We start from the raw sequence: 25,169 nt of genomic DNA on the forward strand, positions 1-25,169 counted from the left end.
CTCCACCCGGTTCCCACCCCACCCTCCGGCCTTATCCCCCCCGCCACTGTCCTCATCCATAGATGTACGATTTTTGTCCAGTCTCTTCCTGCACCCCCCACACTCCTTCCCCCCGATAATTGTCAGTCCACTCCCTTTCGAGGCCCCTGATTCTATTATATTCACCAGTTTATTCTGTTCATCAGATATTTTATTCACTTGATTTTTAGATTCACTTGTTGATAGATATGTATCTTTTTCTTCTTCTTCCTCTTCTTAAAGAATAACTTTCAGCATTTCATATAATACTGGTTTGGCGGTGATGAACTCCTTTAGCTTTTTTCTTATCTGTGAAGCTCTTTATATGACCTTCAGTTCTGAATAATAGCTTTGCTGGGTAGAGTAATCTTGGTTGTAGGTTCTTGCTATTCATCACTTTGAATATTTCTTGCCATTCCTGTCTGGCCTGCATAGTTTCTGTTGAGAAATCAGCTGACAATCGTATGGGTGCTCCCTTGTAGATAACTGTTTTTCTCTTGCTGCTTTTAATATTCTCTCTTTGTCTTTTGCCCTTGGCATTTTAATTATGATGTGTCTTAGTGTGGTCCTCTTTGGATTCCTTTTGTTTGGGGTTCTGTGTGCTTCCTGGACTTGTAAGTCTATTTCACCAGGTGGGGGAAGTTTTTGGTCATTATTTCTTCAAATAGGTTTTCAGTATCTTGCTCTCTCTCTTCTTCTGGCACCCCCATAATTTGGATGTTGATACGCTTGAAGTTGTCCCAGAGGCTCTTTACACTATCTTCATATTTTTGGATTCTTTTTTCTTTTTGCTTTTCCGGTTGGGTGTTTTTGCTTCCTTGTATTTCAAATCTTTGACTTCATTCTTGCGATCCTCTAGTCCAGTGGTCGACAAACTCATTTGTCAACAGAGCCAAATATCAACAGCACAACGATTGAAATTTCTTTTGAGAGCCAAATTTTTTAAACTTCTTCTAACGCCACTTCTTCAAAATAGACTCACCCAGGCCATGGTATTTTGTGGAAGAGCCACACTCAAGGGGCCAAAGAGCCACATGTGGCTCACAAGCCGCGGTTTGCCGACCACTGTTCTAGTCTGCTGTTGGATCTCTGTATATTATTTTTTATTTCAGTCAGTGTATGCTTAATTTCTAGTTGGTCCTTTTTCATATCCTCAAGGGTCTCGCTAAATTTATCAGCCTTTTCTAGAAAATTCTTGAAAAACCTTATAACTGTGGTTTTGAACTCTATATCCAGTCGTTTGCTTCCCTCCATTTCTTTCATTTGTGATCTGTTTCTTTGTCTCCACATTTTGGCTGCTTCCCTGAGTTGATAGAGTGGCTTTGTGTGCTAGGTGTCCTATAGGTCCCAGTGGCTCAGCCTCCTCAGTTATCTGAGGTGGACACTCTTGGTGCACCCCTTTGTGGGCTGTGTGCACAGTCTCGTTGTAGTTAAGCCTTGATTGTTGTTGGTATCACTGGGAGGAATTGACCTCCAGGCCAATTGGCTGTGAGGATCAACTGTGTCTACGCTGGGAGAACTTCTGTGCTGTCGACACCCTTATGAGACAAGACTTGCTTCAATGGGGCTTTGGTGCTCACTGAGTCTGCCCCCTGAGTGTGTCCCTTATGGATCTGGGGAGTTTTAATCTGGATGGTCCCACTCTGACCCCTGGGTACACTGGCTCTTGGATCTCCAAGGAGGTGCAAATTTAGCCTCTGCCTGAGGCCACCCAGCAGGAGCTACGGAGAGATCTGCAGATTTCTCTTCTTTGTTTGGGTTTTGGAGGTGCCCAGATGAGGCCCAGCTGTGAAGCAATGCAAGGTGCTGGGGGGCCTTGGGCCTTCTTTTGGATGTTCTTGGTTTCACTGACTCAGCTACAGTTTGTAAGGTAAGTTTAGATTTCAAAGGACCAGGCCATTCATATGCAAAAGCCTCTGTTCTCAGCTTGGATGGGGCGGAGTCTCGGGGCGGAGCAAACAGCAATGGCTTTCTGTCAGCCCTGCCCTAAGTGACCCTGGGTCTCAGTGTCCCGTGGTAATTGCTGCAAGCACCTCTGAGAGAAAGCCGCCCTCGATTTCCACCCGCTGCCAGACAGTGCAGTTTCTCCCCGTATTAGTCTGGGTCCCCCGAGTCTCGCCCGGAACTGGAGTTCAGAGCGTTCGGGAGCTTTTGTCTCCCTCCCGATTGAGAAAGCCAGCCACGTACTCAGTTGCCAGCCCTCTCCACGCGCGCACCCCCTTATCTCTGCCTTTACTTCCGCAGCTCCTCTGAGTCTCAGAGTGCTTTTCTCTTTCCTTATAGTTGTAAAATTTCCACTCAGCCAGCCTTCCTGTGGTTCTGGATGATGTCCGTTTTGTCTTTTAGTTGTAGTTTTGAAATTGTTGTGCAAGGCAGCAGTTCAGGTGTTTACCTATGCCGCCATCTTGGTTTCTCCTCAAGATCATTGTTTCTTTCACACCATTAGTAACATTAGCACTCTTGATGGCCTCATTCTGTTTTAAAATTGTGCTAATTGTCCATTTGCCAGCGACAAAAGCAAAAAAACCCCACAAAAATATTCACAGCATGCCCTAGCCTGTTTGGCTCAGTGGATAGGGTGCCAGCCTGTGGACTGAAGGGTCCCGGGTTTGATCAAGGGCACATGCCGGGTTGTGGGCTCAATCCCTGTGCGGGGTGTGCAGGAGGCAGCCAACCAATGGTTCTCTCTCATCACTGATGTTTCTATCTCTCTCTCCCTCTCCCTTTCTCTGAGGTCAATAAAAAATATACTTAAAAAAATATTCACAGCACATTATCTTGAGATGTTAGCCATAAACTGACTCATACTGGAGCATTTTCTCCTTTGTTTGTGGCCTGAGAGATGCTTTTTGTTATGCTAATATAGAGTAGGAAAGGGTTGTCAGGTAAAAAACTGAAGCTTGTTCAACAGCAGAGACATTTTTACCCATGAACTATTTGGTGGAGAACTGAATTGTTCAAGATGGTAGATGTTCAAGAACCAAGCTTTGACTGTAATCTTTGAAACTGTGAGAATCTCTTATTCCCCAACCTGTCACCCCATGATTTTCAAATACTTGGGTGATTCTTGCCTCAATTAGCTTTTACTGTGTTGTTGCAAAATATTGATTTTCCTATTTATTATTCTGTGTTTTTCAATCTGTGTCTTATAAGGGCAGCCCTTCTCTCTCAAGTTTTCTTAGTGTCAGTACACTCATGGAATCTTATTAGTCAATGTGTTATGTGTATTCCTGTTATTATTCATTTTAATGCTAAAATGGTTCCTAATTTGTCTAGTCGGATCCCCTTCCATCCACCTCCTATGTCCTTTTGATATTCCCTTGTCAGTTTTGAGCAAATCCTTGCTTTGCCATGAACTTTTCTGCTCCAGCACTCATTCTCTAGAGGGGAATAGGGTTTAGAAGCCAAGATGTATTCACTGCTACTAGGGTACCATTATTTCTAAGCCCTTTTAGGAAAACGTACATTTTTTATTTAAATCATAAATTAATATTGATATCTATAATTTCAGTCTGTCACTACAATGCCCTCCTCTCATTCACAGTGGTCATTGTTTTAGCTCCCTTTTCATACTCTGGTTCCCATCAACATTATCTGTACTAATTTACTCAGTACAACAGTGATTAGGAATTAGCTTCCGATTTGTTACACCCATCTTACTGTAAAATTCCAAATTTAGTTGCAGGGTTTTTTTGTACATACAAAATTCACTGAGGGTGTTTAGTGTTAAAGTTACGTGGGTTAATTATTTTGTGTGGTTATATTATCAATTTGGTAAACAGGTTCATTTATTTGTTAATTAGTACCTTTTTCTCCCTGTCTCCCAGTCCATACCTAATTTGAAGTACAGTTGATCCTTGAACAATATGGGTTTGAACTGCAGAGGTCCATTTATGTGTGGATTTTCTCAATAAATATACCTTTAGCCCAGCCCTCCCTATTAGTTTCCTCATTTATGGATTCAACTGTGAGAGTCTGTGGATGTGAGGTCCTACTGTGTATATATTGATCTATGCCATCTATATATGTAATATATATAGATACAAATAGGCCGAAAGGCAGAACAACAGAACAGCCAGTCGCTATGACGTGTGCTAACCACCAGGGGGCGCATGCGGAACATGGCAGGCGTTGGCAGCAGGCGGCAGAGTGTGGAACATGGTGGGTGTTGGCTGTGGCCAGATGGTGGAGCAGGTGAGCGGGGGCGCCAGACCAAGGCGGGGGGCGCTGATCACTGTCATCAGGGCGAGCCTCTGGTGGTTACTGAAAATTCTTTGCTCCCATGTGCTGCAGTCCCGCCCGGCACTTGCACCCGCTGCCGACGTCTGGTGCCAGCCCCGATCACTTGTCACCATCAGTGGGTGCAAGCAGCAGCTGCTGGCCCCGATTGCCCCTGAGGGCTTCTCCACCTCCCCCTGCTCCTGAGGGGTGATCAGGGCAGCAGCCGCGGCTCGCACCTGCTGACAGCACCGGTCCTGCTTGCACCCGCTGCTGGCACCAGCCCCAATCGCTTCACACGTCAGGGGGTGCAAGTGGGGCTGGCGCCATCAGCTTGTGAGAGTGGTGGAGCAGGAGCAGGGCTGCCAGCAGAGAGGGGACTGGGGTCCGTGGCAAGAGGGGCCAGCGGGGGCACAGAGGATGGGCCGAGACCCGCCCCTGTGCCCACCACAGCTTGGAAGCACACAGTTCCTTTCAAGGTGCACAAATTCTTGCACTGGGCACCTAGTTCTATCTAATAAAGAGGGAATATGCAAATTGACCATCATGCTGTCACAAAGATGGTGGCACCTGTAGCCACAAGATGGCGGCACCCAGTCCTTTCAGCCCCGCCGGCATGGGGAGGGTGCAGCAGGTGCACTGGACCTGCCCTCAGCCCCCCAGCCACCTAGGGCGGGCCCGAGGCGCAGGCAAGTCTCAGATGGTAGCTGCCCAGGACTGCCCGAAGCTCAGGTAACCAGGGCCGGCCAAGGCTTGCACTGCTGGCAGTAGCAGCAGCAGAGGTGTGATGGGGGCGTTGCCTTCCCCTAATCGCCAGGTCGCCTCCTGCCCCTGAGGGCTCCTGGACTGTGAGAGCGGGCAGGCCGGGCTGAGGGACACCCCCCCCCCACTCCAGTGCATGGATTTTCATGCACCGGGCCTCTAGTTTTATATAATGGACGAGCATCCATGGATCTTTTTATCTGTGGAGGTGGGGGTCCCCTGGATACTGAAGCACGACTGTAAAGTTTTGGTGGGTTCAAAGTTATGTTCTAATTTTTGAGTGTGCAGGAATCTGTGGCCCCACTCCTGAGTTGTTCAAGGATCAACTGTATATAACAAATCAGTTGTGGAGGTGAGATTTGGATGCCATCTTAGCTCATTCCATATGCAACATTGAAGTTTAACAGCAAGTTTATGACCATTCTGGGACCTAAAATCTTAAAAAAAATAAACAAAATTTTGTTTGGATTGGTAAATACTTTTTTGGCAACCAAGAAAGTCTATACAAATTACTTGGTGTTTTGGAGTATTTTGAGGTTCAAATCATGTACAACCCCATTCCCTACCACCACCACCACCATCACCACTACCATCACCATACATAAGACTTTTTTTTAGTTTTGAAGTTGCTTTGTTGTTTATTATTTTTTCTTTATTTATTTCAGAGATGAAGGGAGAGGGAATATCAGTGATAAGAGAGAATAAGAGAGAATAAGAGATGAAGGGAGAGGGAACATCAGTGATAAGAGAGAATCATTGATCAGCTGCCTCCTGCACACCCCACACTGGGGATCGAGCTCTCAACCTGGGCATGTGCCTGATCGGGAATCGAACCTTGAACTCTTGGTTCATAACCTTTAGCTTCAGACCTTCAGCAATGCTAACAGTTTTGTTCCTCTGTATGTGTTTATCTATTTTCTTAAATTGAAGTTCATCATCACTACCAAGTCTTATTTGCTAAATCAGAGATATAAGTAATATTAAACAACTTCTGTTTAGGTAAGTAATTTTAAGGAGTGAGAAATTGCTGGGGAGAAAAAAGACATTTCTACAATATATTATTAGTACTACTTTCCAATACCTTCTGAATTACTATGTTAATGAGTATTTAAATATTTTCTATTTTATAGAGATTATCTTTAAATAATGACATATTTGAGGCAAACTCTGATAGCGATCAGCAAAGTGAGACAAAAGAAGATACTTCTCCAAAAAAGAAAAAGAAAAAATTAAGGCAGAGAGAAGAGAAAAGTCCAGATGATCTGAAGAAGAAAAAAGCAAAGCCTGGGAAACTAAAAGAGAAATCCAAACCAGACTTGGAGAACTCTGAAATTTCATTTTTTGATTTAAGGACAAAGAAAAGAATTTCAGAAGCCAAAGAAGAACTAAAGGAATCCAAAAAGCCCAAAAAAGATTATATAAAAGAAACTAAGGAACTAAAGAAAGTTAAAAAGGGTGAAATAAGAGATTTAAAGACTAAAATAAAAGAAGATTCCAAAGAAAACAGAAAAACAAGAAAAGAGAAATGTGTTGAATCTCAGTTGGACTCTGAATCAGATGTACTTAATGATCTCCCCTTTCAGGAAGGGGACAGTGAAGATTTACAGTCTGACAACAGAGAAGAGAAACTAAAGATTAAAAGTGGAAAAGACAAAGCAGGGCTAGATGCAGCTCAAGATGCTGTTCTAGATAAACACCTGGACAGCTCCGGAAGTGCTGATGAAGATGCTGATGTCAGAGGAAGGAGAAACAAAAAGAAACCCAGAAAGGTTGAGGAATTTAAAGAGAGCAAAAAGCTAGAAAATAAGAACCTTTCTTTAGAGAAGAAAAATGCACATAAAAAGCAGAGGAATCAAGACAAAAGCAGAAGTATTACTGAGTCAGATAATCTGACATCGGGACTGGCCCAGACACAAAAGAGCTCAAGGGTGGGTGGGGAAGAGAGGGGCCTTCGGTCCACTGACTCTGCTGGAGAAGTGAGTACTCTGGGAGGGTTTGGTTGAAGGACTATGTGTTAAAAATCTTACAGGGTAAGCAATATTCCCATCTAGCTAGCGCTCTTTTGAGTGGCCAGGAAGTTTCACAAATAATGAGGAAACAGTGGAAGTATAGGAACAATTTTTCTCCTGTTAGGGCGTTTAGTGTGCCTAGTAGCATTGTATTGTAAAGCTTACAGCTTCATCAGTTGTCTTTTTTAGCTTTTCACATCCTACTTCGTATTTCCCCCCTATTGTCTTAAGAATCTACCACTTTTTACTCAAATAATAGTGCACAGAGTACACTAACAATTAAAAGTCTTTTCTTACAAAAATATATTAAGTAATTTGCCCCCTTATTTAAAAAGTTATTTTCATATGGGTTTTCAAAATGAAACTATTTTACACATTATGAAGGGCTATAAAAATGGTGAATTTTTTTCATTCATTATTCCCAGTTTTGTAGACTTAAGGTAATTATTTTAAAGGGAGAAAGAGTTATATAGACAAATATATTTATAGTAGTGTTATCTTCACTAAAACTGATACCAGTCTGTCTAGCTATGAGGGAAATGGTTAAGAAACTGTTGTATCAATTGGAGAACTATTATATATCCAGAAATATTAATCATGAGATCAAAAGAACAAAATTTTATGGTGAAGAAAACCATACATACATATGAACATAGTGATATAAAAAAAATCTATGCAATGTAAATTTTTAAAATGAATTTTAAACAACAAAGTTATCTGCAAAATTAGAATGTTCAGAAGGTAAGAATGTGCAGAAATAAGTCATGTTTGGTTAGTAGGATTGTAGGGCACCATTTTTTTTTTTAATTTTCTTTATTTTTGATAGTAAAAAAAAACTCTTAATACAGACTTGAGGAAATTGGTGTTGGGTTTCGAATTTGACGTTTTGTAAATTATTGTTGAGAAATAATCTCACTTGGGGAAGCAGTTTATATGAACAAGATTTTGAATCATGAGGGTCAGGTGCTATGGCACACAGAGGTGTCAGTATCAGGTGGTATGAGCTCTTATATGTTCCTGTTCTGGGTCTTACATGTTTCTCTTTCAGGAGAAAGAGACCAAAAAAAACGAACCCAAAGAAAAATATCAAAAAAGACATGATTTGGACAAGGAAGGCCGCAAAGAGCCAAAGGGATTAAACAGTGAGTGTTAATACTACCATTTACCATTTCCATCTTTTATACAAGGAATTAAATTTACTGTGGGATACTCTCTCTTCTAATCTGCAATGTCACAGAACTGGAGATTTTATTATTTTTTAATCATTTTTTTTTATTTTTCAGTTAGGTTGACACACATTATTATATTAGTTTCAAGTGTACACCCCATTGATTAGATATTATATAACTACTAAGTTATCATCCCAGTAAATCTCACAGCCATCTGACACCATACATTGTTAGCAGAATGCTATTGACTATATTCCTTATGCTATACTTTCCATCACCAAGACTATTTTGTAAAAACCAATTTGTACTTTTAATCCCTTCACGTTTTTCACCCATTCCTCCAACCCTCCTTCCATCTTGGCAACCTTCAATATGTTCTCTGTATCTTTGAGTTTGTTTCTGTTCTGTTATTTTGATTTTTTTTTGGATTCAACTGTTGATAGGTATATATTTATTGCCATTTTATTGTTCATTTAAAAAAATTTTTTTTTCTTCTTCTTAAAGAAAACCCTTTAACATTTCATGTAATGCTCGTTTGGTGGTGAACTCCTTTTTCTTGCCTGGAAAGCTCTTTATATGTCCTTCGATTCTATCTGATAGGTTTACTGGGTAATTTTAGTTGTAGGTCCTTGCTATTTGTCACTTTGAATATTTCTTGCAACCTCCTTTCTGACCTGCGAAGTTTCTGTTGAGAAATCAACTGACAGTCTTATGGGAGCTCTCTTGTAGGTAACCAACAGTTTTTCTCTTGCTACTTTTAAGACACTTCCTTTGTCTTGAACATTTTAATTATGATGTGTCTTGGTTTGGGCCTCTTTGGCTAATCTTGTTTGGGACTCAGCGCTTCCTGAACTTGTATGTCTATTTCCTTCACCAGGTTAGGGATATTTTCTGTCTTTTGTTGTTGTTGTTGTTGTTGTTAATCCTCACGGAGGATATTTAGAGAGTGGAAGAAAGGGAAGGGATGAGGCGGGGTGGGGCAGGGGAGGAGGAAGAGAGAGAGAGAGAAAAACATTGATGCAAGAGAGACACATCAATTGGTTGCCTCCTGCACATGCCCTGACCAGAGCTGGGGATTTAATCTGCAGCTCAATTCCCGTGCCCTTGACTAGGAATCAATCCCGCAACCCTTCGGTGCATAGGCTGAAGTTCTAAACACTTAGCCACACGAGCCAGGGCTGTCATTTTTTCAAATAGGTTTTTAATTCCTGATTCTCTTTTCCTACTGGTACTCCCATGATGCAAATGTTGGTATGCTTGAAGTTTTCTCAGAAGCTCCTTACACTATCTCCATATTTTTGGATTTTTTCCTTTTTGTTGTTCTGATGGAGTGTTTTGTTGTTATTTGCTTTCTTGTATTCCAAATTGCTCTTTGATTCTCATCATCATCTACACTACTGTTGATTCCTTGTAAATTATTTTTCATTTCAGTAAATGTACCATTCATTTCTGACTGATTCCTTATTATGGTTTTGTTGTCCTTTTTCATGTTGTTGGAAGTTCTCACTAAGTTCCATTGTTTTGAACTCTGTATTTGGTTGGTTGTTTGCTTCCATTTCATTTAGTTCTTTATCTGGAGATTGCTCTTGTTCTTTCATTTGGAACTTATTTCTTCGTCTCTGCATATATTTGTTTCTATGTATTAGAGCTGCTATGTCTCCTGGACTTGGTAGAATGGCCTTTTGTAGTAGGTGTCCTGTAGGGCCCTGTGGCACACCTTCCTAAGTCACTGGAGCTGGCCACTCCAGGTGTGCTCCTGTCTGAGCTGTGTGCACTGTCCTGTTGTAGTTGAGTGTTGATTGTTTTTGGCCAGAGGGATGGACTTCCAGGTCGATTGGCTGTGAGGCCCTGCTGCAACTACAGCAGAGCTGCTGCTGTGCAGGAGTGGATCTTATGAAGCAGTACTTGCTTCAGTGGGGCTTTGATGTCCATGAGTCTGCCCCTTGAATGTATCACTTTTGGAGTTGATAGGGTTACAATCTGGTATGGTCTGCAGCAGTCCCCTGGATGCCCTGACTCTGGAAATGCAAGGTCAGCCACCTGGCATTGAGCTATAGAGCAATCTGCAGATGGCTGCTACTTGTGTTGGGCTTGGAGGTGCCCAGGAGAGGCAAAGCTGTGAACCAAGGTTGGCTGTTGTTAGTGCTAGGCCTGAGGCCACTTAGCAAGAGGTATGAGATATGCAGAGGCCAGATGCTGCATGTTTGAGAGGTTTTCAGTAAGTTCGAAGCATGAGGCAAGAGAGGCCATTTGTATGGAAAAGCCACTGGAAATGGCTTGGGTGGGTCCACAAACTGGGTGTGGTAGGGTCTCAGGGAATCACCAGGGTGTGGTAAAGAGTGTGAGCCAGGTTAATGGAGACTGAGATATGGCCTCTGCCAGCACTTTTCATTTGAACAGAAAACTGCCCCCTCCCCTGCTCTTGCCCTCATGGCAGACAATTCAGTTCCTTCTCGTAAGTCCCTGTTTCCTTTCAAGCTGCTACTCCAGCACTGGAGCTTAAACGGAGTGAGTTGGACTAAGTCCATGCATGGATCCTTTAAGAGGAATTGCCTGGGATTCAAGCAGCCCTCCATCTCCCTCAGCCACAGTCCCTGGTGGTTTTTCCAGCCAGAAGTTATGGGGACTTCTCTTATATTTATTTTTTATTTTTTTTTTTTTGTTAATCCTCACCTAGATTTTTTTTCCCCATTGAGTTTTAGAGTGGAAGGGAGAGAGAGAGAGAGAAACATAATCAACGTGAGAGAGACAAATAGATCGGTTGCCTCCCACACATGTCCTGACCAGGGCTGGGGATCAAACCCGTGACCCTTCGGTGTGCGGCTGACTCTCTAAACACTGAGCAACACTGGCCAAGGCCCAGTTTTGTTTTATTAATTTATTTTCAGAGAGAGAGAAACATTGATTTATTGTACCACTTATTTATGCAGTCATTGGTTGATTCTTCTATGTGCCCTGACCAGGAATCAAACCTGCATCCTTGGCATATTGGGATGATGCTCTAAACCAGTGGTCAGCAAACTCATTAGTCAACAGAGCCAAATATCAACAGTACGATTGAAATTTCTTTTGAGAGCCAAATTTTTTAAACTTAGACTTATTTGAAGAAGTGTAACGCCACTTCTTCAAAATAGACTCGCCCAGGCCATGCTGTTTTGTAGAAGAGCCACACTCAAGGGGCCAAAGAGCTGCATGTGGCTCGCGAGCCGCAGTTTGCCGACCACTGCTCTAACCAACTGAGTTACTAGGTCAGGGCCATCCCTCCCCTGGCCATGCCTCCCAATTTTAAACCGCCACAGCTGGGTGTGGCCCCAGCCTGTTCTGTATATCTGCCCCTTTTTCGGTTATTATGTCAGATCTAGTGCTTTGCCAGTCTTCTTTTCACTTTTATCTTTAGTTAAAAGTTGAACCAGCTGGTGTGGCTCAGTGGTTGAGCATCGACCTATGAACCAGGAGGTCAGGGTTCGATTCCTAGTCGAGACACATGCCCGGGTTGCGGGCTCGATCCCCAGTGTGGGGCATGTAGGAGGCAGCTGATCAATGACTCTCTCTCATCATTGATATTTCTGTCTCTCTCTCCCTCTCCCTTCCTCCCTGAAATTAATAAAAATATATTAAAAAAAAAAAAGTTTTGTGGAGTTTCACATGCATCAGCTAAATTTTACCAGGTGCACAGTCAGTGTGCTGGCATGGTACCCTTCTATTTCCCCACTCACCCCAGAGATCATTGTGTACAAGGTTAGCTTCAGGTTACAGTTGTAGGCAGTTGTCTAAGCAGGACAGTTGGTGGCATGACTGGGGTTATTTTGAGGCAGACTGTCTTGTCAAAACTGGGAATGGTTCATAACAGTGGAAAACAGCCATTCATTTTGGATATAAACCCTTTCTAAGCATTGAGCAGCCAATAGAAAGACCAATTAAAACAGCTTCATGGGTTTGATACTACAAACCTAATGATGCTTTAGAACAGCCGTGGGCAAACTACGGCCCGCGGGCCGGATCCGGCCCGTTCGGCTGTTCTACCGGCCCGCAGAGCTGAAAGAGCGGAGGGTTCTCTTGCTCTCCCCTCCGCTGCTTTACTTTGAATTTATATTAGTTCACACAAACACTCCATCCATGCTTTTGTTCCGGCCCTCCGGTCCAGTTTAAGAACCCATTGTGGCCCTCGAGTCAAAAAGTTTGCCCACCCCTGCTTTAGAACCAAGGTAGATATTAGTAAAAATTAAGAAAATACCTGTTTCTTTAACCCAAACCCAGATTTTCTTTTGATTACAACAGAAATTGTGGTTCCTATTCATTACCATTTTTATTTTTTTCCACTAGCATTTAAGGAAATCAGAAATGCATTTGATTTATTTAAATTAACTCCAGAAGAAAAAAATGATTTTCTTGAAAATAATCAGAAAAGAGAAGAAACACCACTGGATTGTAATTTTGCAGAAGATCACAAAGCCAAGGAAAACAATCAGGTACTTAAAGAAAGGAGGAATACAAGAGATGAGGCTGACACATGGGCATATATAGCTGCAGAAGGTGATCAGGATGTTCTAGATGGTATGTGCCCAGCCGACGAGAATACTGGTGAGTGTGTTTGCAGTGAGTTTGCATATTTTTTCAGGGCAGTATGATTTCACTCACCTCATTTTTTCCCATTGTAACTCAAGATCAGAAAATAAAGGCATAGACAATTTTGTTTCAATTTCCTGAATAAACAGCTTTTTATATTGAAGACTTAGGGCATTCTGTGGTTTTTAAATTGACCACACAAAGTTTTGTAAGTCCCTGTGATGTGACCAGCACATTTTAAAATTGTACAAATTTCAGGTGTTCTGTCTTCACCACTCTTGCGAAGTAGCCTGATTGTATATCTAATAGATTTCTTTCAGAAAATTATCAAATGCAGGCTTACTTGTATTCTGTCCTTTTAACTTTGCAGTAAATGACACTTCCTAAATGGCATGTTTGTAAATGCCCTCCTGAGGATGTTGTGATTGGTTGAGGAGGGAGGTCAATGTATGGAATGTTGGGCACACTGGCTTTGAGGGTAACAGAAAGAGTGCATATATATGTACTTATAACTAGGACAGAATAAAGCTGATAAAACTGTATCATTTGAATCTTGAAACAGTTGAAGAGAATTAATGTTACAGAATATATGGCAGAGTGCATAGTCTGGGTTGCCTTGTTACTACAAAACAATTAGGCCCTGGGTATCAGGTAAATCATGCTTTTAGATGCATTACTTAGCTTGTAGGAAATTGAGACAATTGCTAGGACCAATAGACAAGGTGGGGGAGGAAATGGCTTGCCCCGAGGCCAAATGTCAAATAGCAACTCTGCTGTTCGGGATGCCAGGCAATGAACACACACAGTAGATGTTGCTTTGTACCCTTGGGCATCCCCAGGTGACATCTGAATCACCCTTTACACAGAGGGCAGGGAGAGACTGGAAGGCAGCCACCCCAAATTGGTAGTTGGCAAGTGGAATAAGCAAGGAAACTTAACATAAGAGGCTCATCTTGGGGGAATGTGAGGCAAGTACATCTCCAAACTGCCTGCCAAGTCTTAAAGTTTATAGAGAGGCCTAAATGGTGTTCAGTCCAGGTGGTCTCACAATACCTTCTGCTATCAAGGCTGCATCCATGAAGTGGCTCCCACTGTGGGGAACGGTGGTGAGGACATACATTCCAGGTATGGGAGGGTTGAGGGATCCTCCAATTGCCTATGTCCATCTCACTGTTCAGTCGATGGTCATGTCCTCTGAATGACCACCTCCAACACTCCGCCCCTTATGACTGGCTCTTACAATGTCACATGCCTCCTCTTCCGCAATGTGCCCTGAGGGGTCAGCGTGGTTTTTCACAGCATGGAGGTGGCTCCTTTGGCCTCTGTCTGGTTGCATTGGAGACAGACACCACAGCAACAGTACAGGCATATGCAAGCGATAACAGGTTAAGATAATGATTCCCAAAGCAAGTAATAATTTTTCCACTAAGCCCCAAGATTAGAACCACTGATTTATTAAGTCTGCTAGGCTAGGGGTCAGATCACTCAGTGCATTCATGTGTGTCCTCATTGTGATACATTAGCAGACTTATGGTATGAACACATTCTGTTTGGACAATGGCACAGGTCTGCCTCCTTGTGAAGCAGTAATAATGTCCAAGGCCATCCTGCTTCAGAGGACAGCTCTCTCTTTAGGAACATTTTAGTATTCATTAAAGATGTGTTTTGTTGGCTAACATTCAAGGCTTGGGTGAGTTTAGTGTAGGGGCTTTCTTGTGTGTTGTAACATCCTCCAGGACAATGGAGGGAACAGAGATGGCAGCTGAATTATGGCATCTATGGGAAACCGAATCTGGCCTTGAAGAGAGGGGGGTTGGCAACTTTAGGAACTTGACCAGGACGTGTATACCATTCATGTCAGCTGGGGCACACAGGGTGAGGAGATGTACTGCTGGGAGTAGAACATGCCATACCAGGACCCCCAGCTCATCTTCTCTCTCAGTGGTGCATGATTCATTCCAGGTGCTTTTCCACTGGTCAGCTGGCAGGACAGCAGGGTTCCAGTGGAGACTGGGTAGTTCCCCTCACCTGGGATGCCAAGTCACCCTCATCCCAGTGGGGCATCTCATTGCAAATTCCTGTAGGTGATGGATGCATCTCCCAAGTGTGAGGGGGCTTCGTGTTCTTAGCAGCACAGCACTTTGGTCCACAATGCGAGTCAGGGCAATGACTGTCTCTTGTGACTTACGTTCCTTTATGGCATGAATGGGGAACCTTTTTTCTGCCAAGGGCTATTGGGATATTTATAACATAATTTGCCAGCCATACAAAATTATTAACTTAAAAAAATTAGCCTGCTAGCATTTAATTAACTCAACCCTAATGCCTTGGCAGGGCCAGACCAAATGATTTTGCGGGCCACGGCAGCGTTCCCCACCCCTGCTTTATGGCATTAGGTGCCTCAATAGGGGTCCTTAGTCTATCATATGGACAATGGGCCCTACTGGCTGATCATTCAACTATGAAAGCCTGGGATAGTACTTTAGCCTACCTTGGCAAGGTGGATTACCTGTTAGTAAGGTAATCTGTGGCTTTACTACTCATTCCTTTCTACCAGCCCTGTTGCCTGTAGGTCATAAGGGGGATGGGCCTCCAGTCGTGTCATGTTCTTTTGCCCAGTCTAGCACATTATGATCTCTGAAACGTGACCCCATCACTGTCTTCTCAACTTCTCTAATTCTCTAGTAGTGGCAGCCTGGTTTGCATAGCTTCGGTTTGCCCCACTTGGAGGGAGGCGCTGATACAATGAATGTGTGGCCCCCAATTCCTGTGGCAGTTGCCCTGTGAATTGTTTAATACTGTCACTGCATTAACAAGTCACTATTTATGGAGCGATACTCCCATCCCACCCAGGTGCTATGGTGGCCACTCATATGTACCTATCTGCTGCATCCACTGAAGGGTCAGCTGTCAGGGCCTCACTTTCCTGATTGCCAGGGGGTGTCAGTGCCTCATGTGTTGGGATGTGGAAAAGTAAGGAGCCTTAGGCTCTTGCAGGTGGACTCAAATGCCTTTCTACATGCCCTGACCCCACAAAAGCTCACTCATGATCATCCACCTGTGGCTTTACACTGAGCTGCAGGGTCAATCCCTTTAGAATAGCCCACCTGTTAGTGCAAAATATTAATGGCCAGGGATCCTGACTGATCATCAGCCAAACTACTGAGTTCAGCCCACTGGCTGCTGCAGGCCCTCTCTGTTTCCATACAGACAGTGTCGTGTTGGGTTGAATAACAGCTGTAACCCCTCTGGACAGGTTGCCCAACTAGACCAGTGGCGGAAAACTGCAGCTCGCGAGCCACATGCAGCTCTTTGGCCCCTTGAGTGTGGCTCTTCCACAAAATAGCACGGCCTGGGCGAGTCTATTTTGAAGAAGTGGCGTTAGAAGAAGTTTAAGTTTAAAAAACGTGGCTCTCAAAAGAAATTTCAATTGTTGTACTGTTGATATTTGGCTTTGTTGACTAATGAGTTTGCCGACCACTGGACTAGACCATCCATGTATCGGGCTTCAGCAGTAATCGCCCCATGTTCTATTGAGGCCGCTGTATAAAACTAGCAGGAGATAACAGCACTTAACTGGGTGTTTAGACACCTCAGAATTAGGTTCTTGCAGATCTAAAAAACAGATAGACACACATTCATGGGGAAGAGAGCTCTTGATTTGGAGCTCTGTGTTCTGTTACTTAACAGTCCTGTAAATTAGATGGCATTGTCTCCGTTTATATGGACTCTCATTTGTATGACCTCCCCAGTGCTTCCTGTGGTTTGTGGTTTCCCACAGTTGTGGGAGGAGGTGGCTCGCTTTCCTCGTCAGTGACCTCACAGGTCATTATACAGTCTAAATGCATTAATTCACAGAAATAATTACACAATCCTTATGAAGTGTTAGCTGCTTTGTCTATTCAGAGAGGGAGGTACAGTGAGTTCTGTGACTTAAAGTCCTACAGCTAACAGGGAACTGGAGTACAGATCCAGGTGTGTCACTCTGGAGGCTGTGCTGTCATGTCTCCATGCTCAGTGCTGGTTCCAGTTGAGAGCTTTGGGAAAAATGTATTTGCATGGCTTTTACAAATTCCATTTCTATGGCAAGGTTAACTGCCTAACATCTGTGTCATTTGAGGAATTGGTTTTAGGTGAAGATCCTTTAACTATTTGTGCTTTTCAGTCATTTTGAATTTCTCCCAAATGAGTTATGCTTAAGTCTCAATTACCGCACTGTCAATAGAGGATGAGCTGTCCATCCTAATGGTGAATCCAGGGATCAGACAGCTGAGACCAGCATTTGCTTCATGGTGGTGGTGGGGCCTGGAGTACTCTCAGTAGAGAGAGCTTTCAGGAAGAAAAGTGTGAGTTGAGTCTGGAAAGATCAAAGAGCATTTACTTTTATTTACACACAGGTCTGATTTACACATTTCTAATGATTGAAAGCAATGTACAAGAAGAATGGCCAAAGAAAGAAATGTTAGCAGTTTTACTGACTCTAGTTTCTCTCTTCCTTTGAGTTACTTAATGTTATACTTAAAATTCATATTTTACTATTTTATAGTTAACTAGAGGCTCGGTGCATGAAAATTTGTGCACTCAGGGGGTCCCTCAGCCCAGCCTGCGTCCTCTCCCAGTCCAGGACCCCTCCGGGGATGTCCACCTGCCATCTTAGGCCTGCTCCCCAGGGGAACGGGCCTAAGCTGGCAGTCAGACATTCCTTTGGTAGTTGGGGAGCCCTTGGGGACATCTTTAGCGCTGCGGAGGAGGAGGGAGAGGCGCCCGCCACTGCTGCGCTCACTGTCAGCCCGGCTTGTGGCTGAGCAGAGCTCTCCCTTTGGGAGCACAATGACCACCAGGGGGCAGCTCCTGCATTGAGCGTCAGCCTCCTGATGGTCAGTGCGCATCATTGTGACCGGTCATTCCTGGTCATTCCGCTGTTAGGGTCAATTTGCGTATTACCCTTTTATCAGGTAATTAGTTTACCAATTTATCTTCAAGCTTTTGAAGCATTGTAACTTCTAAATATGGGTAGTTTATGTTACTTGCCACAGAAAATCAGAAATTTCATTGAAGACTCAGTTACATAATGACATATGTTAAAGGTGTATATAAAGTTTTGGTTAAGGCAATACAAAAAAAAGTATCTTAAAGCCCTTCTGTGTTCCAGATGGCAGACAGCAGATTTTGAGTCTGGGCATGGACCTGCAGCTGGAATGGATGAAACTAGAAGATTTTCAAAAGCATCTTGATGGGGAAGATGAGAACTTTTCTGTAACAGATGCCGTTCCAAGTAGTGAGTAGTTTGGGAGTTATGGGCATCCTTTTCATGAATCTAGATACAGAAACCTAATATCTTTTCTTTCATTTTAGATTTATTGAGGGATGCTGTGAAAAATGGGGATTATATTACTGTGAAGGTTGCACTTAATTCAAATGAAGAATATAACCTGGACCAAGAGGTAATAAATACATCTTTGTAAAATCTCATGAAAGGAATATGTAAATTAGCTCTTTTAAAATAATTGTTTTACTTTTTTATTTTAGCTAGAAAAGTAATGCATTTTCATTTTATAAAATTCAAAAATTGTAGAATGTAGGAAATTTTAGTCCCTGTATTCCCACTCCTAAAGTGACCATTTGGTTCAGCTGTGATCCTTCTGATTTTGTCAATGGTTTAACCTCTGCTGCTATTAGGGGTGTTTCATGTCACCATGTTTCATTGAGACCTGTCTATTAACAGCAACTGCCTGACTTCCTATTGTTGCCGTGGGTTTTATACTGATTTATGAATTTTTTTTTCAGCCTTATTGAAACAAGGCCACCAAAATTTTGGTTGCTTCCAAGAAAAAAATGGAAGAGAGAAGATTGAATGTTTTGTTATTTTTTAAAATATGAAAGCATATAAACCCTTTTTTTCCTGGTTTTTAGGTTTGTTGGTTTGTGGGTGTGTTTTTTTTTTTAATCTTTTATTGCTTGGAAGATTTCTGTTTATTTTTATTTTCTCACCTGAGAATGTCTTTATTTGAGACAGAGAGAAACATCGGTCAGTTGCCTCCAGCACACACCCAGACTGGGAATTGAACCGGCATCCTGGGTATGTGCCCTGATCAGGAATTGAACCCACCAGCTTATGGTGTACAGGACGAACGTCCAATCAACTGAGCCACCCGGCCAGGGTAAAGGGGTTTATATTTTTAGGTAGTCACAGTGGTTGATCTTTTCCTTTATGGCTTTTGGGTGTCTTCTCTTGCTTAGAAAAGATTTGTATATTTCCTTCTTTCATTTTCTTGCTGTAGTTGTGGATTTTTAGGTTTAATCATTTGGGGTTACACTTCAAAAAATTATTTTGATTAAAATTGCATGAAATATACAGATCAATTTGGCTGAGAATTAACATGATTATATTTTCAGTCTTCCATTTAGGAACATAACTACATTCAGCTCTTCATTTTATTTCCTTAAGCAAAAACATTTTTTCTCTTCATAGTTATTATACATTTATTTCAGCTCTATTTCTAAATATTTTATAATTTTGTAATTATCTTGCTATGATTATTGGGATCTTTTTTCTCCCACATTTTTTTTCTAACTGTGATAAAGCTATTGATTTCTGTTTGTGTTTGTGTCTCCAGCCACTTTAGAAAATTCTCTTACTGTGGTAATTTTTAAGTTCCTTTTTAGATAGAGAGTTGGACCACTTGCTAAAAGTATCTATTTTGTTTCCCTTATTTTCAATATTTCTTTCTTTGGTCTTGTGAAATTGGTGATATCTGAACAGTGGTGATAGAAGTAATCTGTTCTGTTTTTGGTCTGAGTAGGATTTTCCCTCAAGGTCTTGGCATCAGGTTTGATTTCTGTCTTGTTGGTGGTTTACCTCCTATACTCTGCCCTTTTTTTAAGCTGCTTAAGTATCGGGGATACATGTTGGGTTTAGCAGATATTTTCTTTGAAGATTTGAAAAACAATTCCTAAAAGATTTACTTTTCCAGAAAATTGTAGCACATGGTGCGTTGCATCTGCCAAGGTAAAATGTGCATTCGTCACAAATAAAAACACATAAAACAAGCCACCACTTTTCAACAATCTGAGCAAAGATAAAATGCCTAAGGCAGTGGTCGGCAAACTCATTAGTCAACAGAGCCAAATATCAACAGTACAACGATTGAAATTTCTTTTGAGAGCCAAATTTTTTAAACTTAAACTTCTTCTAACGCCACTTCTTCAAAATAGACTCGCCCAGGCCGTGCTATTTTGTGGAAGAGCCACACTCAAGGGGCCAAAGAGCCGCATGTGGCTCGCGAGCTGCAGTTTGCCAACCACTGGCCTAAAGAACAATATAGATGATTTGCAAAGGATGGACACTTTAAGTGCCAATTTAAAAAAAACACAAGTGGATGAGTATCTTCAGTTATGTGTACTAAATTGAACCTTTTGCATTAGGAATTAGATCATTTTGTCATATAACAGAAACATATTATAAAAATGAGTAGTGTCAAAGGAATAGAACCGCCAGCATTCAAAAGCAGCTTTGTTGCCCTGGCCGGGTGGATCAGTTGGTTACACCAAAAGGTGGAGTGTTCAATTCCTGATCAGTGCACATACTTAGGTGGTGGGTTCAGTCCTCCCTCCAAGCGTTATCTCGCTCTCTCTCACTCCCTCCCCCTCTTTTTCCCTCAGTCCCTAAATATATCCTTGGGTGAGGATTAAAAAAAAAAGTTAGGCCTGTGAAAGCGCAGCACTCACTAACCCTCCTGAAATTCAGACTTTGGTCCTGCTTCAGAGCCATTTACTTGCTGCCACGGCCTCCTCCTCCTCCTCCCACCACCCTATGGCCCCTATTCTCCAACTCACCCAGTCTTTGTGAGATGCATGCAGGGAACTTTCTAAAGTTAGATTTTTACAAATCTAGAAAAGTAATTTTTCATACATTAGTGTTCCTTCAGATTACTCATACTGGCAAATTCTGCTAAAACTTTCAGATTATAACCAAATTAATTCATACTATTGGAATTTGGTTGTATCGGGTGGTAATTAATAGTTTCGTTTTCTCATCTGGTGTTCGTTTTAACTAGCAATTGGAAATATTTTAGCTAATAGTTACCTTTTTATTATTCGCCAACTTTAGTAATTTTATCTTATTCAAAGGAGTTTTTTACTCACTTTTTTCATATCAGTGTTGTTCCCTACTTATGAATCTTTTTTATCCTTAGAGCAGTCAAACTCTTAACTTCCCAGCAGTTAGCAATGGTTTTTTAATCCAGATAACATTCATTTCATTGTGTCCTCAATACACTGGGCTTAGGTGACCAGTGGTCATTTCTAGCCTTACATCTTTGGGCCAACTAAAAGAATATAATCTATGTATGAGTTTTGCCTAGAACAGTGGTCGGCAAACTCATTAGTCAACAGAGCCAAATATCAACAGTACAAAGATTGAAATTTCTTTTGAGAGCCAAATTTTTTAAACTTAAACTTCTTCTAACGCCACTGCTTCAAAATAGACTCACCCAGGCCATGGTATTTTGTGGAAGAGCCACACTCAAGGGGCCAAAGAGCCACATGTGGCTTGCGAGCCGTGGTTTGCCGACCACTGGCCTAGAACACAAGGAAACTTTTAGACCTGAAATTTGAGATAAATACCTTTGCCATCTAGATAGCTTCAAGATTTGTGCAAAGTATTGATGTGCCTTTAGAACTTAATACATCGAAGTCGTAAAATTTTATGGTAACTGTCGGAGTACTTACTCTTTGATCCTGCTTGACTACGCTAACAGTGGAGCACAGGTCCTTCTCTGCCAGGAACTGGACCTTCATGGATGCCGAGAATTAGACGAAGCAGACATGAGAAGCAGACCAAGTAGCCATTGCTGCTAAGTAGCCACTAGACAAAGCAGTTTCTCAAAGTAGCTTACTAAGCAGTAGCCGCACAAAGCAGCCTCAGCAAACATAGGAGCCATTGCACACACAGCAGCCCAGCCCACATAAAAGCAGCCTCGTACCACCTGGTCAGTAACACATCTTTATACTAACTTAGAAGAGGCTTCTTGCCAAATAGTGACATCAGTATTTGGGCTACAGAAAGGTACACCTGCTCAGTGCACACAGTAAGACTGCTATGTCCTTGCTTAGATTGGCCTTGAACATCCAGTGTACTCTGATTAGGGTTCCCATAACATTTATATATATAAAATTCCAAAGGATATTAGTTTATTTTTTAGATTAGAATATTTTAGTGAAAAAATTTAAATAGATGCTTAAATCAATGTACTTTAATAATTTCACTTTGAAACAGTCTAGATGAAAAGAACTTAGTTATAAAATTTTTCTGATTAAACATTGACATTTTTTCCTTAAACAAAACTAATGAAGGATTCAAGTGGGATGACACTGGTGATGCTGGCTGCAGCTGGAGGTCAGGACGATCTATTGAGGCTCCTCATCAGAAAGGGAGCCAAAGTGAATGGCAGACAGAAGAATGGGACCACTGCACTCATTCATGCAGCTGAAAAGGTTAGTCACTCACAGTGTAGCCATTTCATAGTCTTGCAGGAATTCCTGCTCCTGAACTAAGACAAAATCTGTTTCTGTAGTGAAATATAAGTCATACAGGCAACTTAATTTTATATTTCATTTTATCTGTGACTTGTTATGAATGGATGTTTTAAATCAACAATACTTTGCAGTTGAATTTTCAAAATGATTATCTAGTTGAAAATGATTTATATTCAACAGGACCTCTGACTAAGGTACTAAAATCAGTTTCAATTTCAATCAGTTGGGTCTTTTAAAAAATCATTTCCAATTGAAAATAATTAAAATGTTCCCATATAATATCTATCTAAAGGATTGCTATGCAGAGGGTCTTATGTAGAAAGCAGTGGTTAACCCTCAGATTGAACTTACTGGCAAAACAGAGTGTGGCTGGGCGGGGGACTGAACCCACCCAGCACCTCTGGTTCTCTCACGACCCTGCATCTGCATAGTAAAGAACCAGGAAACTTCACCTAACTGCTTGGGATAGAATCTGTCTTTTTCCTAGTGGCTAAAACAGCCATGGGCAAACTACGGCCCGCGGGCCGGATCCGGCCCGTTCGGCTGTTCTATCTGGCCCGCGGAGCCGAAAGACCGTACCCTTTTATGTAATGATGTTTACTTTGAATTTATATTAGGTCACACAAACACTCCATCCATGCTTTTGTTCCGGCCCTCCGGTCCAGTTTAAGAACCGGTTGTGGCCCTCGAGTCAAAAAGTTTGCCCACCCCTGGGCTAAAAGTTTCAAAATATCCAAAAATATATTTTGAATGTAAGAATTTGAATAATTAAATTTGTTTTCTTTTCTTTAATAGAACTTTTTAACTACAGTGGCTATTCTTTTGGAAGCAGGAGCTTTTGTAAATGTCCAGCAGAGCAGTGGTGAGACCGCTTTAATGAAGGTAAATGCCTCACATGATTGCTCATCCCCTCAGATGTGCATGTTCGGGCCTCCAGCAGCTGGGATCTGGGGATATAATAGGGAACGAGATAATCTCTGGACTTGCACTTGATAGGTGAATGGGAAAAGTAGACCATCAGAGAAGCACTTAACATGTAGTGTGATGAGTGACGTGAGAGGAGTAAGCATGGAGCTAAGGGATTCTATCAGAGTCCAGACAAGGTTCAGTCCTGTGGCTCCCAGTGGCCTAAGGAGTGAAGTGGAGGCTGTACTCTAGTTTTTATTGGTGAATTCATCGCTTCATCCTTTGTGTGTTGGGAATTGTGGTTTGCAGATAGTTTTAAGGGGAAGGTGGTTAAAGCCGCCCCCGTGCACTCCTGTATTACCCCTCCATGGTTAGTGGTTTTGCATTTGCATCTATGGGGGCAAATTCTGCATGTTCTAGTCTGTTCTGGGGCAGTTCTGGGTTCCTGGCCTAAAATGCTATTAGGATACAGTAGTTCTTAACACCTAGTAGTGGTTTAATTCCCCAAGTGGAGGCTGTGCTGCTGCCCTCTCCTTAGACACAGTTTGTGAGCAATTGGCATTTGTCTGCAGTCTGTTTTCAGCCTTCTTTCAGGAATCAGTAAACAAGCTCGGCCACAGCCAGGTTAACAGTGGACTACCTGAATCTGCTTTCTAATTCGTTATACTCAAGGCCTGGCCCACCTGCTGCTTCAGCCTTACGCTTTTACACTTAGGGTTTAAACCCGGCTCACTGTTTGTGTTTCCATTTCATTGGTGGCTCATGGAAATATTTTGATCAGGAGCCCTACTTTTGAATTTTTTTTCTGTTATGTTTGTTAATTGTCCAATGTTTAGAGCAGAGGTGGCATTCAAAGAATGAATTAAAACCATCTTACTGAGAAATCACCAAGTGGGTTCTAAACAGATACGCCAGAGTGGTCTCAGGGCCATTCTGGATTTGCTAAATTCAGACGTGTATCCATGCTTGTTAGTCTCCTCAGAGCAACTACTAGGAAAATTCTGAGATTTTGTGATGCTAAGAGGCGCTTTAGATTCCCAGGGCTAATAACCTCTCTAAGACTGAGGAGCAGGCTTTCTCCTCTGGACGCCGCCTCTGAGGTATCAGCTTAATAGGACAACAGGACATGAATGAGAGTGGAGCTTAGAAAGGCCTGGTGTTTCTTCTGAGTTGGGATAGAGGTATCATTTTGAATGTAGCACACAGATTTCTGTACTGGACCCCTCCTGTTTATGTAAACGTTTCCAATACCCGGGGAGACCCAACTCCAGGTTTTTTCCAACCTTCTTTCCTTCTCTTCACAAAGAGCTCCCAGGCTGGCTCATGTGTGAAGAAAGAGGCAAACACTGACTGGTAAATTTATTTTAGCTAATTACTACTTCTTCTTCTTTTTTTTTTGTGGGGGGGACTTAGGCCTGTAAAAGAGGAAATTTGGATATTGTACGACTTGTAATTGAATGTGGAGCTGACTGCAATATTTTGTCAAAGCACCAAAATAGCGCAATGTATTTTGCAAAGCAGTGTAACAATGTGTTGGTGTACGACTTGCTGAAGAATCATTTAGACACGTAAGTGTGCTGTGACTGTGCCATAGTTAAGTTACAGGGCTGGACACATGAAAACAGAAATGGCCTGGCTCAGTGGTCGGCAAACTACGGCTCGCGAGCCACATGCGGCTCTTTGGTCCCTTGAGTGTGGCTTTTCCACAAAATACCACGGCCTGGGCGAGTCTATTTTGAAGAAGTGGCATTAGAAGAAGTTTAAAAAATTTGGCTCTCAAAAGAAATCTCAATCGTTGTACTGTTGATATTTGGCTCTGTTGACTAATGAGTTTGCCTACCACTGGCCTAGCTCTGGCAGGGTGGCTCAGTTGGTTAAACAATCAACCCATACACCAGGAGGTTGCAGGTTTGATTCCCATTCAGGGCACATGCCTAGGTTGTGAGTCCGATCTCCGATTGGGGTGTGTGCCGGAGGCAAATGA

General features: G+C 42.3%; 1 protein-coding gene across 2 annotated transcripts in view; it reads left to right on the top strand.

Annotated features, from left to right (window-relative positions):
* MPHOSPH8 (M-phase phosphoprotein 8) overlaps positions 1-25,169 on the top strand; it is a 71,822-nt gene that overhangs the window by 39,572 nt on the left and 7,081 nt on the right. Inside the window, exons 3-10 of one of the 2 annotated variants that reach the window (XM_080662149.1) lie at positions 6,129-6,978; positions 8,012-8,149; positions 12,500-12,757; positions 17,895-18,020; positions 18,098-18,186; positions 22,097-22,237; positions 23,075-23,161; positions 24,599-24,753. In XM_080662149.1, coding sequence (XP_080518275.1) covers positions 6,129-6,978; positions 8,012-8,149; positions 12,500-12,757; positions 17,895-18,020; positions 18,098-18,186; positions 22,097-22,237; positions 23,075-23,161; positions 24,599-24,753 — 1,844 coding nt within the window. The remainder of the gene's footprint in view (positions 1-6,128; positions 6,979-8,011; positions 8,150-12,499; positions 12,758-17,894; positions 18,021-18,097; positions 18,187-22,096; positions 22,238-23,074; positions 23,162-24,598; positions 24,754-25,169) is intronic. The other variant, XM_080662148.1, reaches the window with a different exon arrangement.

Source organism: Plecotus auritus, assembly GCF_963455305.1.
Source record: "Plecotus auritus genome assembly, chromosome: 3".
NCBI classification, from domain to species: domain Eukaryota; kingdom Metazoa; phylum Chordata; class Mammalia; order Chiroptera; family Vespertilionidae; genus Plecotus; species Plecotus auritus.